Here is a 25793-nt window from a genome sequence, read left to right on the forward strand (position 1 = left end):
TTCCTATGGTAAAAGGCAATTATGACAAAATTTTTTTATTCAACTTCAACTGCCAAAACTTGAAAGCAACCAAAATTCTTTCGGTAGGTTAGAGAGTAAGTTTGGTACATCCAAACAATGTAATATTATTCACTGACAAAAATGAATGAGCTATCAAGCCATGAAAAAGACACGGAGGAAGCTTAAGTGCTTAAGTGAAAGAAGCCAGTCTGAAAAGGCAGCACACTGTATGATTCTAACTATGTGACATGCCGTAAAAGGCAAAACTAAGGAGACGGCAAAAGATCAGTGGCTGCCAGCAGTTGGGGGTGGGGGAAGGAGGAATAAATGAGTAGGCAGAGCACAGGATTTTCAGGGCAGGGAAACTATTCTGTATGATACTATAATGGTGACTACATATCATTATACATTTGTTGAAACCCAATACAAAGAGCAAACTCTAATGCAAATATGGACTTTAGGTGATGACGTGTCAATGTAAGATTCATCAGTTGTAAAAATGTACCACTCTGGTGTAGATGTTTATAGTGGATGAGGTTGTGTGTGGAGGGGAACAGGGAGAATATGAGAATTCTCTGTACTTTCTGCTCAATTTTGCTATGAACTGAAAACTGCTCTAAAAAGTGAAGTTAAAAAAAAAACGTAAAAAAGAAAAAAAGAACTTGCTGCTGGTCAGTGGCTCTCAACCATAATCATTTTCTCCAAACTCAAAAATACTGTAGATGTTAATACTAATTATTAATCTACTTAACACAATTAATTAAACTTATTTTTTTCTCAAAAGCAAAATTTTTAAATGACAAAAAATATTATGAGATACAACAACATTTTCATTAAAATGATTATTTGGCTTTACTTTTATCCTAAATTATAGCTTAATTTTGTCAAGAATTAAAGTACTCTCAACTGAAATTTAAGGACTACCAGATATAAAATGCTCAGAGATATAATTAAAACCATGGGCATTTATTATAAATCAATTGTTTTGACATTTCACAATTGAGAAACAGCAGTGTTTTAAAACAGAGCATTGAACTTGAACTCTACAACACCTGATTTGCCACTTGTTAACTAACAGCATGTGGGCAAGTTACCTAACCTCTGTTTTCTCATCTCTAGAACCTAATAAATGGAAAGCACATGAAAATGCTACTACTTAAAAAAGTTCAAAAATATAACATTGACTGTAAATTCTGAAACAAATTTACTTTCTTTTATCATCAAAAGTTAAGATACATTTTCTTCAGTATCAGGAATCTTTATTCTAAATATAAAATAAATTATCACATCTTACAAACTTTATATTTATAGCTGAATGTTTCTTCAATCATCACTGTCACTTCCTGATTCACTCAGCTGCAAATCATTTCCTAAAATAAAAAAATATCAAAACTGTAGTAATTAAGTATTTAATATTTTCATATTCAATATATTTATATTTGGATAACATAAATATCATGTAAAATATAACACCAAGGGTGATCCAGTTTAGCCAGCATTTTATCATTAATAATTAGACTGCTTATCTTATAATTTAGTCACATCATTAGTAATTCCAAAAATTAATACTGCTTGTAAAGAAAACATACACCATCAATCTTCAGCATAGTTTTAGTATCACCAGGCATCTTTTTTAGTCTTCTTTCACATACCAACACCGCCTTCCTTTGTTACTCCCACTGATTTAAGTCAGGTAATGAGAAAAAATGTGGTTTAGAAGATCAACCTAAACCATTTTGAAAAGTGAAAAAAATGTTATGCAATTTTGTACTTAAAATTCAGTCAAAATATTAAATAGTATATGTTAAGAGTAACTCATCATTGGTTCTGTTTGTAATTCAATGATGTGCTTACAGCAATGGAACTTACATTCCAGTGGGGGAGACAGACTATAAACGAACAAATATATAATACTATGCCAAGTAGGGATAAATACTATGAAAAATTAAGATGGGCATGAGAAGACTGGTGAGAAGTGCTATTTTAGATAGGATAGTTGATAAGGACTATTTAAAGGGTGACATTGAACAGAGATCCAACTATAGAGAGAAAGTCATAATAATGTGGATGGAGGGCAGATACTGTCAGGCTCAGGAAACAGCAAATACAAATGCCCCCAGGCAGATGCGTGCTTGCTGCGTTCTCTGACTGCAAGAAGGCCCTGCGGCTGGAATGGAATGAATGAGGAAGATATGATAGGAAATGAGGTCAGAAAGATATCCAGATATTCAGAAGACTGGTTTCCAGGTTATGATAAAAACTTTGGATTTTGTCAGAAATGTAATGGGAATTCATCAGAAAATTTTAAGCAAGCAACTGACTTGAAATGTTTAACAGTGAATATGCTATAATATACTACAATTGTACTGCAGCTTCTCACATAAGAAATAATACAGGCTTTGACTCAGGTGGAGGTGGTGCTAAGCAGTCGGGTTTATAATATAAAGACAGAACCCTACAGGACTATCAAAAGTACTAGATATGGGGCATGAGAGAAAGAGAAAAGTGAAGAAAGACCGCCAGTGTTACTGATCTAAACAACTGGATGGTGGTATTATTTACTGAGATAAGAAATGTCAGGGGAACAAGATTGTGTGAGAAAAATCACAAGTTCAATTTTCAACATGACACATTTGAGATACATAGAAATATTCACGTAAATATGTTACAGGCATTGGATATATAAGTCTGGAGCTCCAGGTAAAAGTGACTCTTGGAAATAAAGATTTGGGAGTCGCCAACTGCAGAGGTTTATTTGAAGATATGGGATTGGATAATATCATTTGAGTAGTAAATTCAATGGCTAAAAACATTCTCATATTTTTACGCTACTCCAAAATCAACAAAAATCTGGCATAATTTGAAGCTAATACCCAATTTAAGAGGAGTAGTTTCTAGGCCATAAATAAGTTGTTGTAAGAGAGCTCAGTCTACTGCATGAACTCCAGAACTATCACATTATTTGATAAAGAAATCTACTAAAGCTTCTTTTGTGTATCTGATTCCCATGACCATTTTATACTTTTCAAGGATTAAGTTTCCATTTATTACACAACTATTCTATGGCATAAGAATGTTCAACTTGATATGATACCCATAATGAGTTTCTTAGGTTAAATCCATATGTCCCAAGTTCCACTTTTGTTAATAGACTTCATGTTGTACAGGTTATATGCACAGTATTACCATGCTGATGAAATGTTCGGTTGATTTTGAAGGTATCAGATTAGCCTGTGAACGTGACATGCTGGTTAAGGAAATACATTTCCAATCAAAATGGTAATTGTGACTTGGAAAAAAGAGTTTACCCATAGCAAATGTACTCAGACTCCTAAGCCAATGATTCTCAATGAGAAAAATACTGTTCCCTCAGAGAGGTTACAGAAATTTATGTGAAGTGTTGCTTGTCCAGATGATTTACAGATTGCTAGCGTCATTTAGTGGGAGGGGAATTTAGGAATGGTAAATGTCTTACAATTCAGGGACCAGTCTTTCACAATAAAGAACTCTACTACATTCTGCAAAGCTTTTGAAAATCCAGTGGTATATTCATGTACTTGGAAGACCTGTTTGTAACTGTAAGGCTGGAACATAATTTCAGTTTTATGAACTAAAGTATTCTTTTACACAGACTTAAAATTCACTGAAATTTACGAGGATGGAACTATCATGTAAACTGAAAGAAGACTTTACTTTGTTTTTTTCCAGAACTTTACAAAGATTTTCTTTACTTGTTTTGGAAAACATATTAGTGACATCAATGCTTTTCCAATCCCTATTTCAACAAATTAAATAAAAAGAAAAATTGTTGACATTATGAGTGGTATGTTGTCTTGTTTTTCTTAATTCTAAATTGATTTATTAAAGATTTCAAGCTATACTACAAAGCTGTAGTAATCAAAACAGTATGGTACTGGCACAAAAATAGAGATATATAGGCATATAGATCAATGGAACAGAACAGATGGCCCAGAAATAAACCCTGGTCAATTAATCTATAAAAAAGGAGGCAAGAATGTATAATAGATAGTGCTGGAAAGATTGGACAAATATATGCAAGAGAATGAAATTGGACCACTGTCTAACATCATATACAAAAATAAACTCAAAATGGATTAAGGGCTAAATGTGAGACCTAAAACCATACAAATCCTAGAAGAGAGCATAGGCAGTAATTTTTTTTGACATCAACCACTGCAACATTTTTCTAGATATGTCTCCTAGGACAAGGGAAACAAAAGCAAAAATAAACTATTGGGACTACATCACAATAAAAAGCTTTTGCACAGTGAAGTACCCATTAACAAAACAAAAAGAAAACCTACTGAATGGGGGAAGATACTTGCAAATGATATATTCAGTAATGGGTAAATATCTAAAATATATAAAGAATTTATATGACTCATTACCCAAAACCAAACAATCAGATTAAAAGATGGGTAGAACCAGTAAAGGCAGGAACTGCTTACACCAAACACTGCTTCCCTGTACTTGGCAAGTGCATATTTCCTGAGGCAGGACTGATGCTGGACCAGCACAGTGGACCTCTCCCCCAGAAGACCAGCACAGGCAGCACCCTGCATGCACCAAGTCTACTCATTATACAGTGCTTCAAAGCATCATCTTCAGTTCCAATGGGAATAGGACCAGGCTGTATTTTTTTTTTCTTCTTCTCTCTCCCCCACCCCTTTGGAATCAGGCTTATAGTTTTTTGTCTGTTAATTTGTTTTTTCATTTCCTTTTCTCTTTTTCTGGATTAGGCTTCTTTTTTCACTTTTCTTGTTCTTTCTTTTTTCCCCCCTTTCTTTTTCTTTGGAATCAGCCTTATAGTTTCTTGATTGTTTGTTTGGGTTTTTGTTGTTGTTATTGTTTCTTTTACTTTTCTCTCTCTCTCTCTTTTTTTTTTTTTTTTTTTTGGATCAGGATTTCTTTTTATTTTTTTTCCTATTTCTTTTTTTCCAGGCTTATTTTAACAAATGAAGCATATCCAGTTAAAGGTCCAAACAATACCCACTGTGGGCAAGGAGGAACCCTGCAGAGGGCTGACCTGTGGGAAAGAGCAGCCAAAACGCAAAAGCAGAGTGCACACAGCATGCACTAGAAACACTTCCTGAAATGCCAGGCCTTGGACAGTGTATGACTCTTTTTAAATATAGCATTACTCTCAGGTGCAGGAAAACATAACAAACTTTTATAACATGCAAAAGACAGAAACTTAGCCAAAATGAAAAGATGGAGGAATTCTCCCCAAAAGAAAGGTCAGGAAGAAATCACAGCCAGGGACTTGCTCAAAGCACATATAAACAATATGTCTGAACAAGAATTTAAGTCAACAGCTATAAGATTGACTGGATTTGAAAAAAGCAGAGAAGACACCAAAGAGACCCTTGCTGCACAGATAAAAGGACCTAAGACTCGTCGGGCTGAAATTAAAAATGCTATAACTGAGATACAAAACAGGCTGGATATAATCACAATGAGGATGAAAGAAATAGGAATGAATAGGTGATATAGAAGATAAAATTAAGGAAGTAACAAACCTGAAAAAAAGAGGAAAACAAAACTATTAGATTACAAAGAAAGACTTAGGGAGCTCAGTGATTCCGTAAAGTGAAAAAAATATCTGTATCATAGGAGTCCTGGAAAAAGAAGAGTGGGAAAAAGGGGCAGAAAGTTTATTTGAACACATTATAGCTGAGAACTTAACCAATCTGGGAGAAGGAAAAAGGCATTCTAATCCAAGAGACACAAGAACTTGCTTCAAAAATCAACAAAAACAGGTCAACACCGTGACATATCATAGTGAAACTTGCAAAATACAAAGATAAAGAGAGAATTCTGAAAGCAGATCAGGAGAAAAAGTCCTTAGCCTACAAAGGTAAACACATAAGATTAGCCGCAGACCTGTCCAGGCCACAAGGACTGGCATGATATATTCAATGTGCTAAATGGGAACAATATGCAGCTGGGAATACTTTATCCAGCAAGGCTGTCATTCAGAATAGAAGGAGAGATAAAGAGTTTCCAAGACAAGCAAAAACTAAAGGAGTTTGTGAACACTAAATCAGCTCTGCAAGAAATATGAAGGGGGACCCTTTGAGCAGGAAAGTGAGACCAAAAGCAACAAAGACTAGAAAGGAACAGAGACAATCTATGGGAATAGCAACTTTATGGGTAATACAATGGCATTAAACTCATCTTTCAATAGTTACTCTGAATGTAAATGGACTAAATGCTCCAATTAAAAGACACAGAGAAGCAGAATGGACTAAAAAAAAAAAAGACCCATAGATAATGCTGCTCACAAGAGACTCATTTTAGACCCAAAGACACCTCCAGATTGAAAGTGAGGGGATGGAGAACCATTCATCATGCTAATGGACAGCAAAAGAAAACTGGAGTAGCCATACTTACATCAGACAAACTAGATTTTAAGCCAAAGATTGTAATAAGAGATGAAGGAGGGCACCATATCATAATAAAGGGGTCTATCCATCAAGAAGATTTAATGATTGTAAATATTTATGTCCCTAACTTGGGAGCAGCCAAAAATATAAACCAATTAATAACAAACCTAAGGAAACTCATTGATAATAACACAAAATAGTAGGGGACTTTAACATCCCACTCACAGCAATGGACAGATCATGTAAGCTGAAGATAACAAGGAGACAAGGGCTTTGAATGACAAACTGGATCAGATGGATTTAACAGTTATATTCAGAGCATTTCATCCTGAAGCAGCGAATACATATTCTTTTTGAGTACACATGGAACATTCTCCAGAATAGATCACATAGTGGGTCACAAAACAGGCCTCAAACAGTACAAAAAGATTGAGATCATACTATGCAAATTTTCAGACCACAATGCTATGAAACTTGAAGTCAATCAAAAGAAAAAATGTGGAAAGACCACAAATACATGGAGGTTAAAAACACCCTACTAAAGAATGAAGAGATGAAATTTAAAAAGAATTAATGGGATAGACTAGTGATGGGTAGTAAGGAAGGCACATATTGCATGGTGCACTGGGTGTTATACGCAACTAATGTATCATCGAACTTTACATCAGAAACCAGGGATGTACTGTATGGTGACTAACATAATATAATTAAAAAACATTAAAAAAAAGAATTAAAAAAATACATGGAAGCAAATGAAAATGAAAACAGTACAAAATCTTTGGGATGCAGGAAAGGTAATCCTAAGAGGGAAGTACATAGCAATATAGGCCTTTCTCAAGAAGCGAGAAAAGTCTCAAATACACAACCTAATCTTATACCTAAAGGAGTTGGAAAAAGAACAGCAAATGAAGCCTAAATCCAGTGGGAGAAGGGACATAATAAAGATCAGAGCAGAAATAAATGATATAGAAACCAAAAATACAGTGAACTAGGAGCTGGTTCTTTGAAAGAATTAACAAAATTGATATCCCTCTTAGCCAGACTTATCAAAAGAAAAGAGAAAGGATCCAAATAAATAAAATCATGAATGGAAGAGGAGAGATCACAACCGATACCAAAGAAATACAGACAACTATTAAGAGAATATTATGAGCAATTGTATGCCAATTTGAATTAGGCAATCAGGAAGAAATGGATAAATTCCTAGAAACATATAAACTACCGAAACTGAAGCAGGAAGAAATAGAAAATTTGAACAGAACTATAACCAGCTAAGAAATTGAATCAGTAATCAAAATCTCCCAACGAACAAGAGTCCCGGGCCAGATGGCTTCCCAGGGGAATTCCATCAAATATTTAAATAATTAATACTATTCTTATTAAACTATTCTAAAAATAGAAATGGAAGGAAAACTTCCAGACTCATTCTATGAGGCCAGCATTACCTTGATTCCAAAACCAGACAAAGACCCCACTACAAAGGAGAATTATAGACCAATATCCCTGATAAACATGGATGCAAAAATTCTCAACAACTAGCTAATCAAATCCAACAGCACATTAAAAGAACTATTCACCATGATCAAGTGGGATTTATTCCTGGTCTGCAGGGGTAGTTCAATATCTGCAAATCAATCATCATAATACACCACATTAATAAAAGAAAGGATAAAAACCATATGATCCTCTCAATAGATGGAGAAAAAGCATTTGACAAAGTATGTCACCCTCTCTTGATAAAAACCCTGAAGAAAGTAGGGATAGAAGGAACATACCTTAACATCATAAAGGCCATATATGAAAGACCTACGGCTAAAATCATGCTCAATGGGGAAAAACTGAGAGCTTTTCCCCTAAGGTCAGGAAAAAGACAGGGATGGCCACTCTCACCACTGTTGTTCAACATAGTCCTAGAAGTCCTAGCCTCAGCAGTCAGACAACAAAAAGAAATAAAAGGCATCCAAATCAGCAAGGAAGAAGTCAAACTTTCACTTTTCACAGACAATATGATACTCTATGTAGAAAACATAATCTTTTATGTTTTCCACCAAAAGACTCCACCAAAAAAATGCTGGAACTGATACAGGAATTCAGCAAAGTTACAGGATATAAAATCAACACATGGAAGTCTGTTGCATTTCTATACACCAATAATTAAGCAGCAGAAAGAGAAATCAAGGAATCAATCCTATTTACAATTGCGCCAAAAACCATAAGATACTTAGGAATAAACCTAATCAAAGAGGTAAAATATCTGTACTCTGGAAACTACAGAACAGTTACAAAAGAAATTGAGGAAGACACAAAGAAATGGAAAAACATTCCATGCTCATGGATTGGAAGAACAAATATTGTTAAAATGTCTATACTTCCAAAGCAATCTACACATTCAATGCAATCCCTATCAAAACAACATTAGCATTTTTCACAGAGCTAGAACAGACAATTCTAAAATTTGTGTGGAACCAGAAAAGACCCTGAATAGCTAAAGTAATGTTGAAAAAGAAGAGCTTGTTTCCCTCTCTCCTTTTTTTCTTTTCCCCCTTCCCATATGTTTATCTGTTTTCTTTCTTAAATTCCACATATGAGTGAGATCACACGGTATTTGTCTTTAAACAAGCCATAAGTGACTCTTAATGACAGAAAACAAACAGGGTTGATGGAGGGAGGTGGGCAGGGCATGGGCTAGATGGGTGATGGGTATTAAAGAGGGCACTTGTGATGAGCACTGAGCATTGCATGTAATTGATGAATCACTGAATTCTACTCCTGAAACCAATTTTGCACTATATGTTAACTGACAAAATTTAAATTGAAAACAAGGTAGAAAAAGAAGAGCAAAGTGGGAGACATCACAATTCTGGACTTGAAGCCGTATTACAAAGCTGTAATCATCAAAACAGTATGGTACTGGCACAAGATCAATGGAACACAGTAGTGAACCCAGAAATGGACCCACAACTATCTGGTCAACTAATTTTTGACAAAGCAGGAAAGAATATCCAAAGGAAAAAAAAGACATTCTTCTTAAATGGTGCTGGGAAAATTGGACAGCCACATGTAGAAGAATGAAACTGGGCCACTTTCTTACACCATACACAAAAATAAATTCTAAAGGGATGAAAGACCTAAATGTGAGACAGGAATCCATCAAAATCCTAGAGAAGAACACAGGCAGCAACCTCTTTGACCTCAGCTGCAGCAACTTCTTACTAGACACATGTCCAGAAGCAAGGGAAGCAAAAGCAAAAATGAACTACTGGGACTTCATCCAGATAAAAGCTTCTGCACAGCAAAGGAAAACCAAAAGGCAGTCTATGAAATGGAAGAAGATACATGCAAATGATATACTGGATAAAAGCTAGTATCCAAAATCTATAAAGAACTTATAAAACTCAACACCTAAAAAATAAAAAAATCCAGTTAAGAAATGGGCAGAAGACATGAACAGACATTTCTCCAAAGAAGACACATAAATGGCTAAAAGACACATGAAAAAATGCTCAACACTCATCATCAGGGACATACAAATCAAAACCACAATGAGATACCACCTCACACCAGTCAGAATGGCTAAAATTAACAACTCAGGAAACAACAGATGTTGGCAAGGATGTGGTGAAAGGGGAACCCTCTTACATTGTTGGTGGGAATGCAAACTGATGTAGCCACTCTGGAAAACAGTGTGGAGGTTCCTCAGAAAGTCAAAAAAAGAACTACCCTATGACCCAGCAATTGCACTACTAGGTATTTACCCAAAGGATACAAAAATAGTGATTTGAAGGGGCACATGCACCTCAATGTTTACAGCAGAACTATCCACAATAGCCAAAACATGGAAAGAGCCCAAATGTCCATCAACTGATGAGTGGATAAAGATGTGGTATATATACACAATGGAATATTACTCAGCCACCAAAAAGAATGAAATCTTGCCATTTGCAATGAGTTGGATGGAGCTGGAGTGTATTATGCTTTGCCAAATAAGCCAGTCAGAGAAAGACATGATTTCATTCACATGTGGAATTTAAGAAACAAAACAGATGAACATAGGGGAAAAGAAGGAAAAATAAAGTAAGATAAAGACAGAGAGGGAAGCAAACCATAAGAGACTCTTACATATAAGGAACAAACTGAAGTTTGCTGGAGGGGAGGTGGGTGCAGGGATGGGGTAATTGGGTGATGCTCATTAAGGAGGTCACTTGATGTAATGAGCACTGGGTGTTATATGCAACTGATGAATGACTAAATTCTACTCCTGAAGCTAATACTACACTATATGTGAACTGACTTGAATTTAAATAAAATCTTGAAAAAAAAATGCGCTGAAGATCCACACAGACATTTTTCCAAATAAGTCATACAGATGGCCAACAGACACATGAAAAGATGCTCAAAATCATTCATCATCAGGGAAATGCAAATCAAAACCAAAATGAAAAATTACCTACACCTGCCAGAATGGCTAAAATCAAAAAGAGAATAAATAACAAACATTGGTGGGGACAAGGAGAAAAAGTAACCCTCATACACTATTGGTGGGAATGTAAATTGGTGTATCCACTGGAAAACAGTATGGAGGTTCCTCAAAAAATTAAAAATAGAAATAATGTATGATCCAATAATTCCACCACTGGGTATTTACCCAAAGAAAGTGTAAACCCTATGTCAAAAAGATATATGCACCCCTATGTTTATTGCAGCATTATTTACAATAGCCCAGATATGGAAGCAATCTAAGACTCAGAAGGATAAAGAATATGTGTCATATATCTACAATGGAATATTATGTAGCCATAAAAAGGGATGAGGTCATTCCATTTGTGGAATGGACCTAGAAGGTATGCTAAGTGGAAGAAGACTGAGAAAGACAAATACCATAGTTAAAGGGGACTTTAAAATATGTTATAAAAGATGGTATTGGGTCTGATAAGGTTGAGAAATGAGATCACTATAGTAACAGAGGGTTTATTTCCTCTTATTAGGAAACTTTCATTTGGATAAAATATATCAGAAGAAGAAATTCACTTTTTTTTTTAGAGAAATCCCAAATGGTTACTACAAGTATAACAAATCACTGCTGGCTTTTGCCTATAATTTTTGCATCCACAATCATTATTTCTATAGTTTTTTGATTCTCCTGAATTTTTTATGCAATTACATTCTTTCTTGTTCTCAATTCTTATATCTCATTTCTTTTACTTGTTTTATTGCATTTGCTAGAACATTCAGTACAACGTTGAATAGAAATGATATCAGTCTTCCTTGTCTTCTTCCTAACTTGAATGAGAATGCTTGTAGAGTCTAAATTACCATGTCAGCAATAGTTTTGTTTTTTGTAATTAACTTTTATGAAGTTAAAGAAATAGAGATCATTGGCCTAAGCCAAAGGCAAACACTTAACCGACTAAGCCACCCAGGCACCCCTGTAACTATGTTCTTAAGTAAAATTGTTCTACATTGTTTTTTGTGTTATTCTTGTTTAGTTTTGATGTTGAGATCATCCTAAAATTATAAAAGAACTGGGTTGCTTCCCCTACTTTTCTATTCTCTGAAACAGTTCGTAGAAGATAAGAATTATTTGTTCCTTGAATATTTGTTAAAATTCATCTGTAAAACAATCTTCAGTTTTCCAGCATCCACCTCTCCAGGGTGGAGAAGAAGAGACATTAAGTATTGCTGGTTTCTTCAGGCTTTCCATTTCTCTTTGAGTCATATTCGATAACACTTTTTCTAGAAAAATCATCCATTTCCATCCCAAATTTACTGGGATGAAATTTTTATAAAATTCTCATAATTTAAAAAATAAAACATACTATAGCTAAAATTTTATCCATTTTTTTCATTTTAATATTTTTATTTGTGTTTTTTCTTTTTTTCTTCATCATTTCTCATTAGCGGTTAGTTTTTTTTTTTTTTTAAGATTTTATTTATTTATTTGAGAGACAGAGAGAGAGAGAGCACGCACATGACAGAGTGAGTGAGCATGAGTGGGGGGGGAAGGGCAGAGGGAGAAGCAGACTCCCCACCGAGCAGGGAGCCACACCCAGAGCTTGATCCCAGCACCCTGAGATCATGACCTGAGCGGAAAGCAGACGCTTAACCAACTGAGCCACCCAGTGCCCCGACTGATCTTTTTATTTGTTTTCAAATAAATTACTTTTAGTTATGTTTATTCTCTAATATTTCTTTGTTACCTATAGTTTTGATTCTAACCTTTATTACTCTCTTTCTCTGCTTTCTTTAAGCTTAAAACGGTATTGTTTTTTCCTCAAGAGGAATCTTTCATTCATTTTCAATTTTTTTTTAAATAAAGAAACATTTTGAGGCTATAAATTTCCCTGTAAGTATCATTTTGGCTGCATCCTCAAATTACTAAGATATATTATTTTTGATCTTGCTTAATTGTAAATATTTTATAATTTCGTTATAGTTTCCTTTTAACATGTAAATTAACATGTAATTATAGTTTCCTTTTAACATGTAAATTATTGAAGTTTCCAACCATTTATTTTAAAATAATTTTTGTTTATGTTTTCATTGTATTATAGTCCTATAATATGATATCCTATAAAATGTGAACTCTTTGAAATATGTTATTTCCTTTACTCAGTATGAAGTAATTACTAAAATGTTTTATATATACCTTAAAAGAATGTTCCCTTCACATTTTGGAATTCTGTATTTACTATTAGAATAGGCATGTTAATTATGTTGTTCAAGGATTTTATACCCTTACTAAATTTGTCCGCTTGATTACAGATAGATTATGACAGAGACTTGTCAGTATCTTCTTTGTCTATCAATTTTTATTTTATATATATATGCTCACACATACATACAACTACATATTTTAATATATATGCACATACATGGTGAAGATATATTATTATGCGCATATAAATTTGTAATTCTTTATCCTGCTGGTGAATTGAACCTTTTGTCATTATTTGGCCATTCAAGAAATCAGACACTCCAATTTTACCTCTTAAGGTAGGAAGATTAGCACTAACAACATTAACAACTGGAAGTTCAAAAGACCTTTCCTGGTACCTATTTAATTCATAGTTCTACTTTCTCTGCCACCTAGACTTGGCTCTTTCCTTCCTTAATTCTGTTATTTGGCTAGAGCTAGAGTCAATCCTTCCTAGCCGCTTTCTTTGTTATTGTTAATTAACATGGTGAGATTAGCTTTAAATAAGCAGAAAGTCTCATTCTATCCCTGTCAACCTGTATGCTTTTATTTTAAAAGAAGTATTTATTGAGCATCTACTATGTATCAGGAACTGTGCTAGATACTAGTATTCAATGATAAGCAAAAATAAACATAATAGGTCCTCCTGGAGCTTATGCTTTAGAAGAAAGCAAATTACACAAAAGATATAACTTTATAATTATGACATTTGATATAAACAAGATATTGCTCTGAAGTTCTACAAAAAGGGGGATTTGACCTTGTCAGGAAGGTGTCCTTGATAAAGTATGCCTTGAATTGTAATCTAAAGGAGAAAAAGCTAACTACATGATAGGAAGGAAGTGTTTCTGCCTGAGTGAATAGCAGTGTATAAGGGCCCTGAGGTGGGTGAAAGTATTTGAGTACAGTGGCAAAAATTAGGTAAATGTTGCTAGAACAGAAAGAGCAAGACCATTATAGTAAAATGTTTTGTCTCTATCATAAAAGAAATTGCAAATGACCCTTGAACAATGCGAGGGAGGTTTAGGGGGGCTGACCCTCTATGGTGAAAAATTTGCATATAACTTTTGACCCCACAAAAACTTAACTACTAATAACCTACTGTTGACCAGAGGCCTTACTTATAGTAGAAACAGTCGATTAATACATATTTTGTATCTTATATGTATTACATATACGTATTCTTAATAACATTAAGAAAATCATAAGGAAAAGAAAATACATTTACAGTACCAAAAAAAAAGTCTATTGAAAAAAAAAAAAATCCATGTGTAAGTGGACCTGCACAATTCAAACCTGTGTTGCTTAAGGGTCAACTGTATGAGCTATTGAAAATTTTAAAGCAGGAGGGGTGACAAATTATATTTTAATTATGAAAAGATCAAAATGGCTGCAATGTACATGATGGAACAAAATGGGCTTGACTAGATAAAGGGTAAACCAGTTAGAAAGTCACTGCAGGGGCGCCTGGGTGGCGCAGTCGTTAAGCGTCTGCCTTCGGCTCAGGGCATGATCCCAGCGTTCTGGGATCGAGCCCCACATCAGGCTCCTCCGCTAGGAGCCTGCTTCTTTCTCTCCCACTCCCCCTGCTTGTGTTCCCTCTCTCGCTGGCTGTCTCTGTTAAATAAATAAATAAAATCTTTAAAAAAAAAAAAAAAAAAAAAAGAAAGTCACTGCAGAGTTAAAAGCAAGAAATAACAGCAAGTGGAACTAGAGTGATAGTAGTGAAGATACAGAGAAGTAGATGAATTTGAGAAATATTAAGGAGGTAAAATAAACAGGACTTGATAAAGGATTGACTACACTATAAAAAGGGAGAGGAAGTAAATCCTTGCATACAATTAGGCTTCTGGATTGTATCATTAGATGAATCTACCTTTCACTAAAAGGAAACAGTGAACCAACGATTGTAAGTTGGTTTTGGACAAAGTGAATTTAGGATGCCCTTACTAAAACGTGGTGTCGGACCTGTTTCCAGAGCTCAGAGGTCTGGGCCAGAGAAGCAAATTTACAAATTATCTATACATAAGTACTAATTACAACAGAAATATGGAGGAGATTATCTAGGGAAAGAATGTGGAGTAAAAAGGAAAAAAAGACCTAAAATAAAGGCTTGAGAACTCCAGCTCTAATTACTAAGTAGAAGATTCTAAACTGGCAAAGGAGAAAGAGAAATATATCTAGAGAGAAAGGAGAAAAACCAATAAGACATTATATCACAGAGTCAAAAGAAAAGGAATGAGTCAACAGAAAGGTAATGGTTAATCATAGTATCAAATGAATAAAATGAGTTTTTCTTTTTATCCAAATTTTAGATCATAATCACTAGAGCTCCATGCTGAATTCTTACTTTTCCAATTACTCATGTTTATATATACTTACTTAAAGTATTCATCAGAAGGCCACTGTTGTCATGAGATCTATTCTGGCTGGCATCCATATCAGGAATCCTGCAGTGTGACATGGCAGGATGTCCTGAGATATAATTCCCTGGATCAGAAGGAGAGGATCTGCACTCTTCATCGTCTGAGTCACTGGAACTATCCTCACTACTTGAAGATGATGAACTTTTGGAATCTGATGAACTCTCACAACTACTCATCTGGTCCATTAGACTAGCTTCTGCCTTCAGTTCTGAAAATAAAACAGAAATTAATAGGTTAAATAAATAATATTAAATATAAATATTAAATAAATAAAAAAATGGATGTGTTAGCTTCTAAAAAACCATTGTTGAGGAATAAATGAGATTAAACATACATGTAGAGTATTTAAAACATTTAAAAAGCTCCTCTACCATTAAAAGACATAGGCAATGCCTAAATCTAAATGCTATATTTATTATACCATTATACTTAAATATGTATGTAATTCAAATAAAATAAAGAATGTGAAAAATTAAAACTGTAAAAATTAAAATCTGTTTTAGCAGAAACCATCCTCCAATTCCCCTTACTCTCTTAATATGTATAAGGCAGTATAGTACATACAGATGAATTTCTTTTTTTCCCCCAGCTTTTTTGACCTATAATTGACAAAACTGTATATACTTAAAGTGTATGACAGGCTCCCAGCCCCAGTTTAAGAAGCAACTTGGCCTGACAAAACACTTCCCCTTGAACCAAGAATCTGGACATTCAGTATAAGCAGTTGAGTGATGCTGGTTGGAGAGAGTTCCCGCCTCTGATCCAACTGTTTGAGGTGGTCAGGCTGGATGACAGGGGCCTCAAAGAGCTGTGTTCCAAGGATGTCACCTGTGCTCTCTGGGCCAACCTCTCCCTGACTGAGTTAGCCTTTGCACCAAAGAGCTGGGTGATGCTGGTAGGCACCTGGTGCTCCAGGGCCTGTAGAGCCCCACCTGCAAGATATAGAAGCTCAGCCTCCAGAACTGCTGCCTGATGGAGGCTGGCTGTGGAGTCCTGACCTGCGTGCTGCACTTGGTGCCCGTCCTGCATGAACTGCACTTCAGTGACAATTTGTTGGCAGATGCAGGCCTGCAGCTGTTCTGCAAAGATCTCCTGGACTCACAATGCCACCTTGAGACACTTCAGCTGGAGTACTGCAACCTGACAGCTGCCAGTTGTGAGCCCCTAGCTGTGGTGTTCAAAGGCCAAGCCACACTCCAAGGAGCTCATGGTGAGCAACAATGACATCTGCGAGGAGGCATCTGAGTGCTGTACCAGGGCCTGGTAGACTCGGCCTTTCAGTTGGAGATGCTCAAGTTGGAGAACTGTGGCTTCACGTTGGCCAATGGTAAGGATCTGTGTAGTATTGTGACCTCCAAGGCGCTGGACCTGGGTGACAAGCTGGGTGACCTGGGTATTGTCGAGATGTGCCCCAAAATGCTACACCCCAGCTCCTGACTCAGGGCCCTGTGGCTCTGGGACTGTGACATCACCACTAGGGGCTGCAGAGACCTGTGCCACGTCCATAGGGCCAAGGAGAGCCTTAAGAGTTGAGCCTGGTTGGCAATGTGCTGGGGGACAAGGGTGTCTGGCTACATGTGAGAGCCTGTGGGAATCTGGCTGCCAGATGCAATACCCATGGGTGAAGTCCTGCAGCTTATGGCCATCTGCTGCCACCACTTCACGACATAGACCCAAAATAGTATCTCATGGAGTTGCAGATGAGCAACAACAAGCTAGGGGATTCTGGAGTCCGGGAGCTCTGCCGAGGTCTGGGCCAGCCTGGCACCCCACTGTGAGCGCCCTGGCTGGGGGAATGCGACTGACGGACAGTGGCTGTAGCAGCCTGGCCTTGCTCCTGCTGGCCAACCCCAGCCTGCACAAGCAGGAATTCAGGCAACAACTACATGTGCTCTGAAATAGCATGGCATCTACTGGATGAAGGAGACAGAGGATCACCTGCAGGTCCAGGAAGGGCACAAGCTGAACCTGAGGGTCATCTTCTGAGTCGCCTCCAGCCCCAGCTTCTGAAACCTGCTCTCCTAACAGGCCCTACCTAGGACCCAGCAGGGGACTGGCTGCTCCTAGGGGCTCTCACTCTGGTGTCCTAGCTTTGACTGAAGAGAAACACTCAAATCAACTGACTTCTGGGAGAAAATTTTAGACATTTTATAATTATTAAAGCACTTTGTTTTTGGCAAGAGGAAAAAAACCAAAATATACAACTTAATGCTTTGATATACATTGTGAAATGATTATCATAATCAAGTTAATTAACATATTTATCACCTCATAGTTTCCATTTGTGTGTGTGTGTGTGTGTGTGTGATGGGAACATGTAAGATCTGCTCTCTTAGAAAATTTAGACCGGATACTATTGGCACAAAAATAGACACATGGATCAACAGAACAGAATAGAAAACCCAGAAATGAACCCACAACTTTGACAAGGCAGGAAAGAATATCCAGCGGGAAAAAGATAGTCTTTTTTTTTCCCAAATAGTGTTGGGGAAATTGGACAGCAACATGCAAAAGAATGAAACATGACCACTTTCTTACATCATACACAAAAATAAATGTTTAATGGATTAAAGATGTAAATGTGAGGCATGAAACCATTAAAATCTGAGAGGAGAACACAGGCAGTAACCTCTTTGACATCGGTCACAACAACTTCTTACTAGATATGTCCCTGAGGCAAGGGAAACAAAGCAAAATTAAAGGACTTCATCAAAATAAAAAGCTTCTGCACAGCGAAGAAAACAACAAAACTAAAAGGCAACCTTCAGAATAGAAGATATTTGTAAATGACATATCTGATAAAGGGTTAGTATCAAAAATATATTAAAAATATGTAAAGGTATTAAGGAGGGCACATTTTGCATGGTGCACTGGGTGTTTTATATGCAAGTAATGAATCATGGAACTTTACATCAAAATCTAGGGATGTACTATATGGTGACTAACAATATAATAAAAAATTATTATAAAAAAAAGAACTTATCAAACTTGACACCCAAAAAACCAAATAATCCGATTAAATAATGGGCAGAAGACATGAATAGACATTTTCCAAAGAAGACATACAGATGGCTAATAGACACATGTTATGAAAACAGCCCAAATGTCCATGGACTGATGAATGGATAAAGAAGATGTGAGATTTATGTGTGTGTGTGTGTGTATGTGTATATATATATATATATATATATATATATATATATATATATATATATATTTATATGTAAAAATATCTCCAATGGAATATTACTCAGCCATAAAAAAGAATGAAATCTCATGATTTGCAACGACATGGATGGAGCTAGAGAGTGAAATAAGTCAGTCAGAGAAAGACAAATACCATATGATTTCACTCATGTGGAATTTAAGAAGCAAAACAAATGAACATGGGAAAAAGAGAGAGAGGCAAACCAAGAAACATACTCTTAACTGTACAGAACAAACTGAGGTTTGCTGGATGGGATGATGGGAGGGGGGATGGGGTAAATAGGTGATGGGGATTAAGGAATGCACATGTTGTGATGAGCACTGGGTATTGTATGTTAGTGTTGAATCACTGAATTGTACATTTGAAACTAATATTACACTGCATGTTAATTAACTAGAATTTAAATAAAAACTTAAAAAGATTTAGATACCCTAGATTATATTAGATCCTCAGAACTTATTCATCTTATAACTCTAAGTTTATACTCTTTGACCAATATCTCCTCTTTCTCCCTACCCCAGCAGTCCCTGGCAACCACCCACCTACACGGTTTCTATGAGTTTAACTTTTTTAGATTGCTTCGACATGTAAATGAGATCATACAATATTTATCTTTCTTTGTATAGCTTATTTCATTTATTTCTCCCTTCCAATAGTTTGTTAGTATATAGAAATGCAACTGGTTTTTGTATATTGATTTTCTATTCTGCAACTTTACAGAATTCATTTATTCTAACAGTTTTTTGCTGGAGTCTTTAGGGTTTTTTAGTTTAGGGTGGAGTCATGTCATCTATAGAAACAAATTTATTTCCTCCTTCCAATTTAGATCCATTTCTTTTTCTTGCCTAATTGCTCTGCCTAGGATTTTAGTACTATGCAGAATAGAAATAAAGAGAATGTCTTGTCTTATTTCTGATCTTAGAAGAAAACTTTCAGCTTTTCACTGTTGAGTATGATAGCTGTGGGCTTGCCATACATGGCCTTTATTATGTAGATCTGTATTTCTTCTGTATCTAATTCATTGAGAGTTTTTAAGGTGAAAGTGTTGAAATCTGTCAAATGCTTTTTCTGTATCTACTGAAATGATCATATGATTTTCATCCTCCATTCTGTTAACAGGATATATCACATCTATTGATTTGCGTATGTTGAATATCCTTGCATTCCCAGCATAAATCCCATTTGATGATGTTGTATAATCTGTTCAATATGCTGTTGAATTTGGTCTGCTAGTATTTTGTTGAAGACTTTTGCATCTATGTTCATCTGGGATATTGGTCTATAATTTTTTTAGTGTCCTTCTCTGGCTTTGATATCAGAGTAATACTGGCTTTGTAAAATTAACTTGAAAGTGTACCCTCCTCTTCAATTTGTTGGAACAGTTTGAGAATAACTGACATTAATTCTTCTTTAAACATTTGGTAGAATTCACCAGTGAACCCATCTATATGGTCCTGGGCTTTTCTTTGCTAGGAGATTTTTGATTACAGATTCAGTGTCCTTACTTATTATTGGTCTGTTCAGATTTTCTCGTTCTTCATTATTCAGTCTTGGTAGGTTGTCTCCTTCTAGGAATTTATCCATTTCTTCTGGGTTATACAATTTGTTGGCAAATAATTTTTCAGTCTCTTATGAATGTATTTTTGTAGTATCAGTTATAATGTCTTTCATTTCTCTCTTTTTTTCTTCCTTAGTCTAATTAAAAGTTGGTCTGGTTAATCTTTTTTAAAAACCAACTCAGTTTCATTCATCTTTTCTATTGTTTTTCTAGTCTATTTCTCTTATTTCTATTCTGGATAATCTTTATTATTTCCTTACTTCTGTTGACTTTGGGCTTAGCTTTCTCTTCATTTACTAGTTCCTTGAGGTTATAAAGTTAGGTTATTTGAGATCTTTCTTTTTTCTTAATGTAGGCATTTATTCCTATAAACTTCCTTCTTGAACAGTGTTTGCAGCATCCTGTAAGTTTTGGTATATTGCATTTCCATTTCATTTATTTCAAGATTTTTAAAATTTCCTTTCTGATTTCTTATTTGACCCATTTGTTGTTCAGGTGCATGTTGTTAAATTTCCACAAATTTACGAATTTCCCCATTTTCCTCCCATTGTTGATACTAGTTTCATACCACTGTGGTTGGAAAAGATACTTAATATGATTTCAATCTCCTTAAACTTGTTAAGACTTGCTTTGTGACCTAACATATGATGTATCATGGAGAATGTTCAGCATATGCTTGAGAGGAATGTGTTTTCTGCTGCTACTGTATAGTATGTTTTATACAAATCTGTTAGGTCTATTTGGTCTAAAGTCTAGTTCAAATACAATATTATCTTATTGATTTTCTGTCTTGATGATTTATCTATTGCTGAAAGTGGGGTATTGAAGTCCCCTACTATTTTTGCATTGCTATCTCTATTTCTCCCCAGATCCATAAATATGTAATATATTAGGGTGCTCCAATATTGGATGCATATACATTTACCACTGTTAAATCCTTTTGATGAAATGATCCCTTTATCATTATCTAATGACCTTCTTTGTTTCTTGTAACAGTTTTGACTTAGTCTGTTTTGTCTGAAATAATAAGTATAGCTCTTTCTGCTCTCTTCTGGTTTCCATTTGAATGGAATATCTTTTTCTATCCCTTCACTTTCAGCCTATATGTATCCTTAGAGCCGAAGTGAGTCTCTTATAGGTAGCACCTAGTTGATCTTGTTTTTTATCCATTCAGCCACACTATGTCTTTTGATTGGAGAATTGAATTCCTTTCCATTTAAAGTTTCATTTATAGGTAAAGACTTACTATTGCTACCTTGTTAATTGTTTCTGGTTGTTTTGTAGTTTGTACCTTTTGCTGTCTTCCTTTGTGATGTAATCAATTTCTTTGATTTGATTTCTTTCTTCTTTGATTTCTTCCTTTTGGGTGTCTATTAGAAGTTTAAAATCTCTTACAGTTATAACAGTCTATTTTAAGCTAACCATAACATCTTCCAAATACAAAATCTTTATCCTTCTATTCCCCTTCCTACAGTTGGTTTTTGATGTCACAATTTACATCTTTTTTTTAAGATTTCATTTATTTATTTGACAGAGAGAGACAGCCAGTGAGAGAGGGAACACAAGCAGGGGGAGTGGGAGAGGAAGAAGCAGGCTCCCACGGAGGAGCCTGATGTGGGGCTCGATCCCAGAGCACCAGGATCACACCCTGAGCCGAAGACAGACGCTTAACGACTGCGCCACCCAGGTGCCCCACAATTTACATCTTTTGAACTTGTGTATCCATTAACAAATTATTATAGCTATTGTAATTTGTAATACTTTTGTCTTTTACCTTTTATACTAGGGTTAAGCAATTTATACACTACTATTACAGTATTAGACTATTCTAAATTTGACCATGTACTTAAGTTTTCCAGTGAGTTTTATACTTTCATTTGTTTTCATGTTACTAATTAGCATCCATTCACTTCAGCTTGAAGAACTCCCTTTAGCATTTCTTGTAAGCCACATCTGGTGTCAACAAATTCCCTCAGCTTTGGTTAATCTGGGAAAGTCTTTGTATCTCCTTCATTTCTGAAGGATAGCTTTGCCAGTTAAAGTATTCTTGGTCGACAGTTTTTCGTTGTTGTTGATTTAGCATTTTGACAATATTATCCCATTCTCTTGGCCTGCAAGGTTTCTGCTGAGAAATCCACTGACAGCCACATGGGGGTTCCCTTATATGTGAGGAGTTTCTTTTACTGTTTTCAAAATTGTTTCTTTGTTCTTAATTTTTGGTAGTTTTATTATAATTAGTCTTGGTGAAGACTTAAAAAATTTTTTAATGAAGTATAGTTGACACATGATGTTAGTTTCAGGTATACAACATAGTTATTCAACAACTTTATATGCTATGCTATGTTTACCACAAGTATAGCTACCATCTGTCATCATGCAGTGCTATTATAATACCACTGTCTATATTCCTTATGCTGTGCCTTTTATTCTTGTGACTTTCTTTGGGTTGATATTGCTTGGAGTCTTTTGAGCTTCATATATCTGGATGTTCATACTCAGATGTTCCAATCTGGGAAGTTTTCAGTCATTATTTCTTTAAATAAGCTTTCTCTCTCTCTTCTCCTTCTTGGATTCCTATAGTTCATGCATTGTTTTGCTTAGTGGTATCCCCTAACTAACATAGGCTCTCCTCACTCCTTTTCATTCCTTTTTTTCTCCACTGACAAGTTAATTTCAAATGACCTATCTTTGAGTTCACAGATTCTTCCTTTTGCTTGGTAAAGTCAGCTGTTGGTGCTCTCTACTGCATTTCTTAATTTCATTCATGGTATTCTTCAGCTCCAGGATTTGTTTGGTTCTTTTTTATTATTTCTATCTCTCTGTTGAAATTCAATTTTTGTGTATTGTTTCCCTGATTTTATTGAGTTGTCTGTGTTCTCTTTTGGCTCTCTGAGCTTCCTTAAAACAATTGTTTTGAATTCTTTGGCAATTCATAGATCTCTATTTCTTTGGTATCCATTATTGAAAAATTGTTGTATTCCTTTGGTGGTGGCATGTTTCCTTGACTTTTCATGTTTCTTATAGCCTTGAATTGATGTCTGTGCATTTTATGGAACATTTATTTCTTCCAGTAGGTAAAAAGAGCAATAATGTCAATATCCTCTTTGGTTTAGCATTTCCAAAAAAATTTTTAAGATACACAAAATTTATGGTTATGTGAGGTCTTCAGCTACCATTTGGATCAATTTTATGATTTTACAAATGAGGAAACCTAGGTCCAAAATGAACAAAAATTACCAGATTTTTAGGGGCAGAGTCAAGTCTACTGACTTTCAGGTCAATGTTTTTCTAGAATATGAATACAAATGTCAAGTAGTTGGACAAAAAATTTTTAATCATTTTTTTTTTTTTTTAGCAGGTAGTCACCCTGGCTTAGCACACAGATACAAACATTTCAAGGTAGGCACTTGGGCGTCGTGAAACAGTAGCTTCCTGCACTGGGGAGCTGGCCAGACTCACAGACTAGTAGTTGCTGGGAAACCAGACTGAAACCAGGAGGTAGTAGTGCGCTTGCAACCAGAGTAAAAACTGGAGCTCTGGAGCGGGGGAACCAGAGTGAAACTGGGAGCTCCAGAGCATGCACTCCAACCAGACTGAAACCTGGAGCTTGGGAGCGCACATATGACCAGAATGAACACTGGAGCTCTGGAGTGGGTGCGCAAACCCAACTGAAACCAGGAGCTTGGGAGCACGCAGGGGAACAGGGTGGCTGGCAGTTTTAGAAGCACAAAGGGCAGAGATGTGCCGGCCCTGGGAACAAGGACTGGGAGAATGGTTGTGGGGCTCACAACCCAGATGCTGAGGAGTTTTTAGCAGCACCGACAGAGATGGAGTTAGATTGGTCAGGAGAGCTCAGTGAAGAGCAGACTGCGATCTCTCTGTTCTGAGACAGAGGCTAGGATATGGTCACTGCTACTCTGACCCTCAGAAGAGTCACAGAAAACTGCCAGGAAAAGCTGCCAGAGAACAAAAGCCCAGAAAAACTGGTTTTCACCCATCCTCCCCCCTGCCCACACAGGGGACAGGGCAACTCTATCCAAACAGGGTTGCCTGAGTATCAGCATGGCAGGCCCCTATCCCAAAAGGCAGGCTGGAAAAACAAGAAGCCCACATCCCTAAGGTCCCTATAAAACACGTGCAACTTGCTTGGGTCCTGGTCAATAATTTGGGCTCTGTACATCCCAGCAACCAAACCTCATCAGAATGACAAGGAGGAGGAACCCCCAACAAATGAAGAAACAGAGACTGTGGCCTCTGCCACAGAACTAATGGATATGGATATAACCAAATTGTCAGAAATGGAGTTCAGAGTAACAATGGTCAAGATGACATGTAGGCTTGAAAAAAATATTAAGGAAAATATAGAATCTCTAAGGGCAGAAATGAGAGTGAATCTGGCAGAAATTAAGAATGCTATGAATCAAATACAGTCTAAACTGGATGCTCTGATGGCCACGGTAAACGAGGCAGAAGAACGAATTAGTGTGTTAGAAGATGAGATGATAGAAAAGAAAGAAAGAGAAGAAACATGCCTTAAGAAACTCCACTTTCAAGAAATAAGACTACAGGATATTACTGACTCAATGAAATGTTCCAATGTCAGAATCACCGGCATCCCCAAGGGGTGGAGAAAGAGAGAGATCTAGAAGAGATATTTGAACAAGTTGTAGCTGAGAACTTCCCTAATCTGGTGAAGGAAACAAGCATTCATGTTCAAGAGGCAGAGAGGACCCCTCCCAAGATTAATGAGAACAGACCAACAACATGTCACATAATAGTACAATTTGCAAATCTTAGATCGAAGGAAACAATCTTGAAAGCAGCCGGGAACAGAGATTCCTCATGTACAGAGGGAGGAACATCAGAATAATGTCACACCTGTCTACAGAGACCTGGCAAGCCAGAAAAAGCTGGCAAGACATATTCAGAGCACTAAGTGAGAAGAACATGAAGCCAAAGATTCTTTATCCATCAAGGCTGTCATTCAGAATGGATGGAGAGACAGGAGCTTCCAAGACCAGCAGAAACTGAAAGAATATGTGACTACCAAGTCAGGCCTACAAAAAATATTAAGTAAAAAGATCCCTAGAGTGATACAGAACAGAAATTTACAATCTATAGAAACAAAGACTTCACAGGCAACATGACATCATTAAAATCATATCTCTCAGTAATCACTCTCAATGTGAATAGCCTAACTGCTCCCATAAAATGCCACAGGGTCACAGATTGGATAAAAAGACATGACCCATCCATATGCTGTCTACAAGAGACTCATTTTGAACCTAAAGATACATCTAGACTGAAAGTGAAAGGATGGAGAACCATTTTTCATGCCAACAGACCTCAAAAGAAAGCTGGGGTAGCAATTCTCATATCAGACAGATTAGATTTCAAGATAAAGACTGTAGTTAGAGGTACAGAAGGACACTATATTATTCTTAAAGTGGGTATCCAACAAGAGGATCTAATAATTATAAATATCTAATTTATATTAGAT

At 36.1% G+C, this 25793-nt stretch overlaps 1 protein-coding gene and 1 pseudogene across 1 annotated transcript in view; one reads left to right on the top strand and one right to left on the bottom strand.

Annotated features, from left to right (window-relative positions):
- Nucleotides 1–25793, bottom strand: part of EAF2 (ELL associated factor 2) — a 49960-nt gene continuing 24167 nt past the window's right edge. The window contains exons 5-6 of the mRNA XM_026494578.4: nucleotides 15484–15735; nucleotides 1–1370 (exon numbers count right to left, since the gene is read on the bottom strand). Coding sequence (XP_026350363.2) covers nucleotides 1324–1370; nucleotides 15484–15735 — 299 coding nt within the window. The 3' untranslated portion in view covers nucleotides 1–1323. The remainder of the gene's footprint in view (nucleotides 1371–15483; nucleotides 15736–25793) is intronic.
- Nucleotides 15917–17424, top strand: LOC113256176 (ribonuclease inhibitor-like; annotated as a pseudogene).

Source organism: Ursus arctos, unplaced genomic scaffold (assembly GCF_023065955.2).
Source record: "Ursus arctos isolate Adak ecotype North America unplaced genomic scaffold, UrsArc2.0 scaffold_4, whole genome shotgun sequence".
Taxonomy (NCBI): Eukaryota; Metazoa; Chordata; class Mammalia; order Carnivora; family Ursidae; genus Ursus; species Ursus arctos.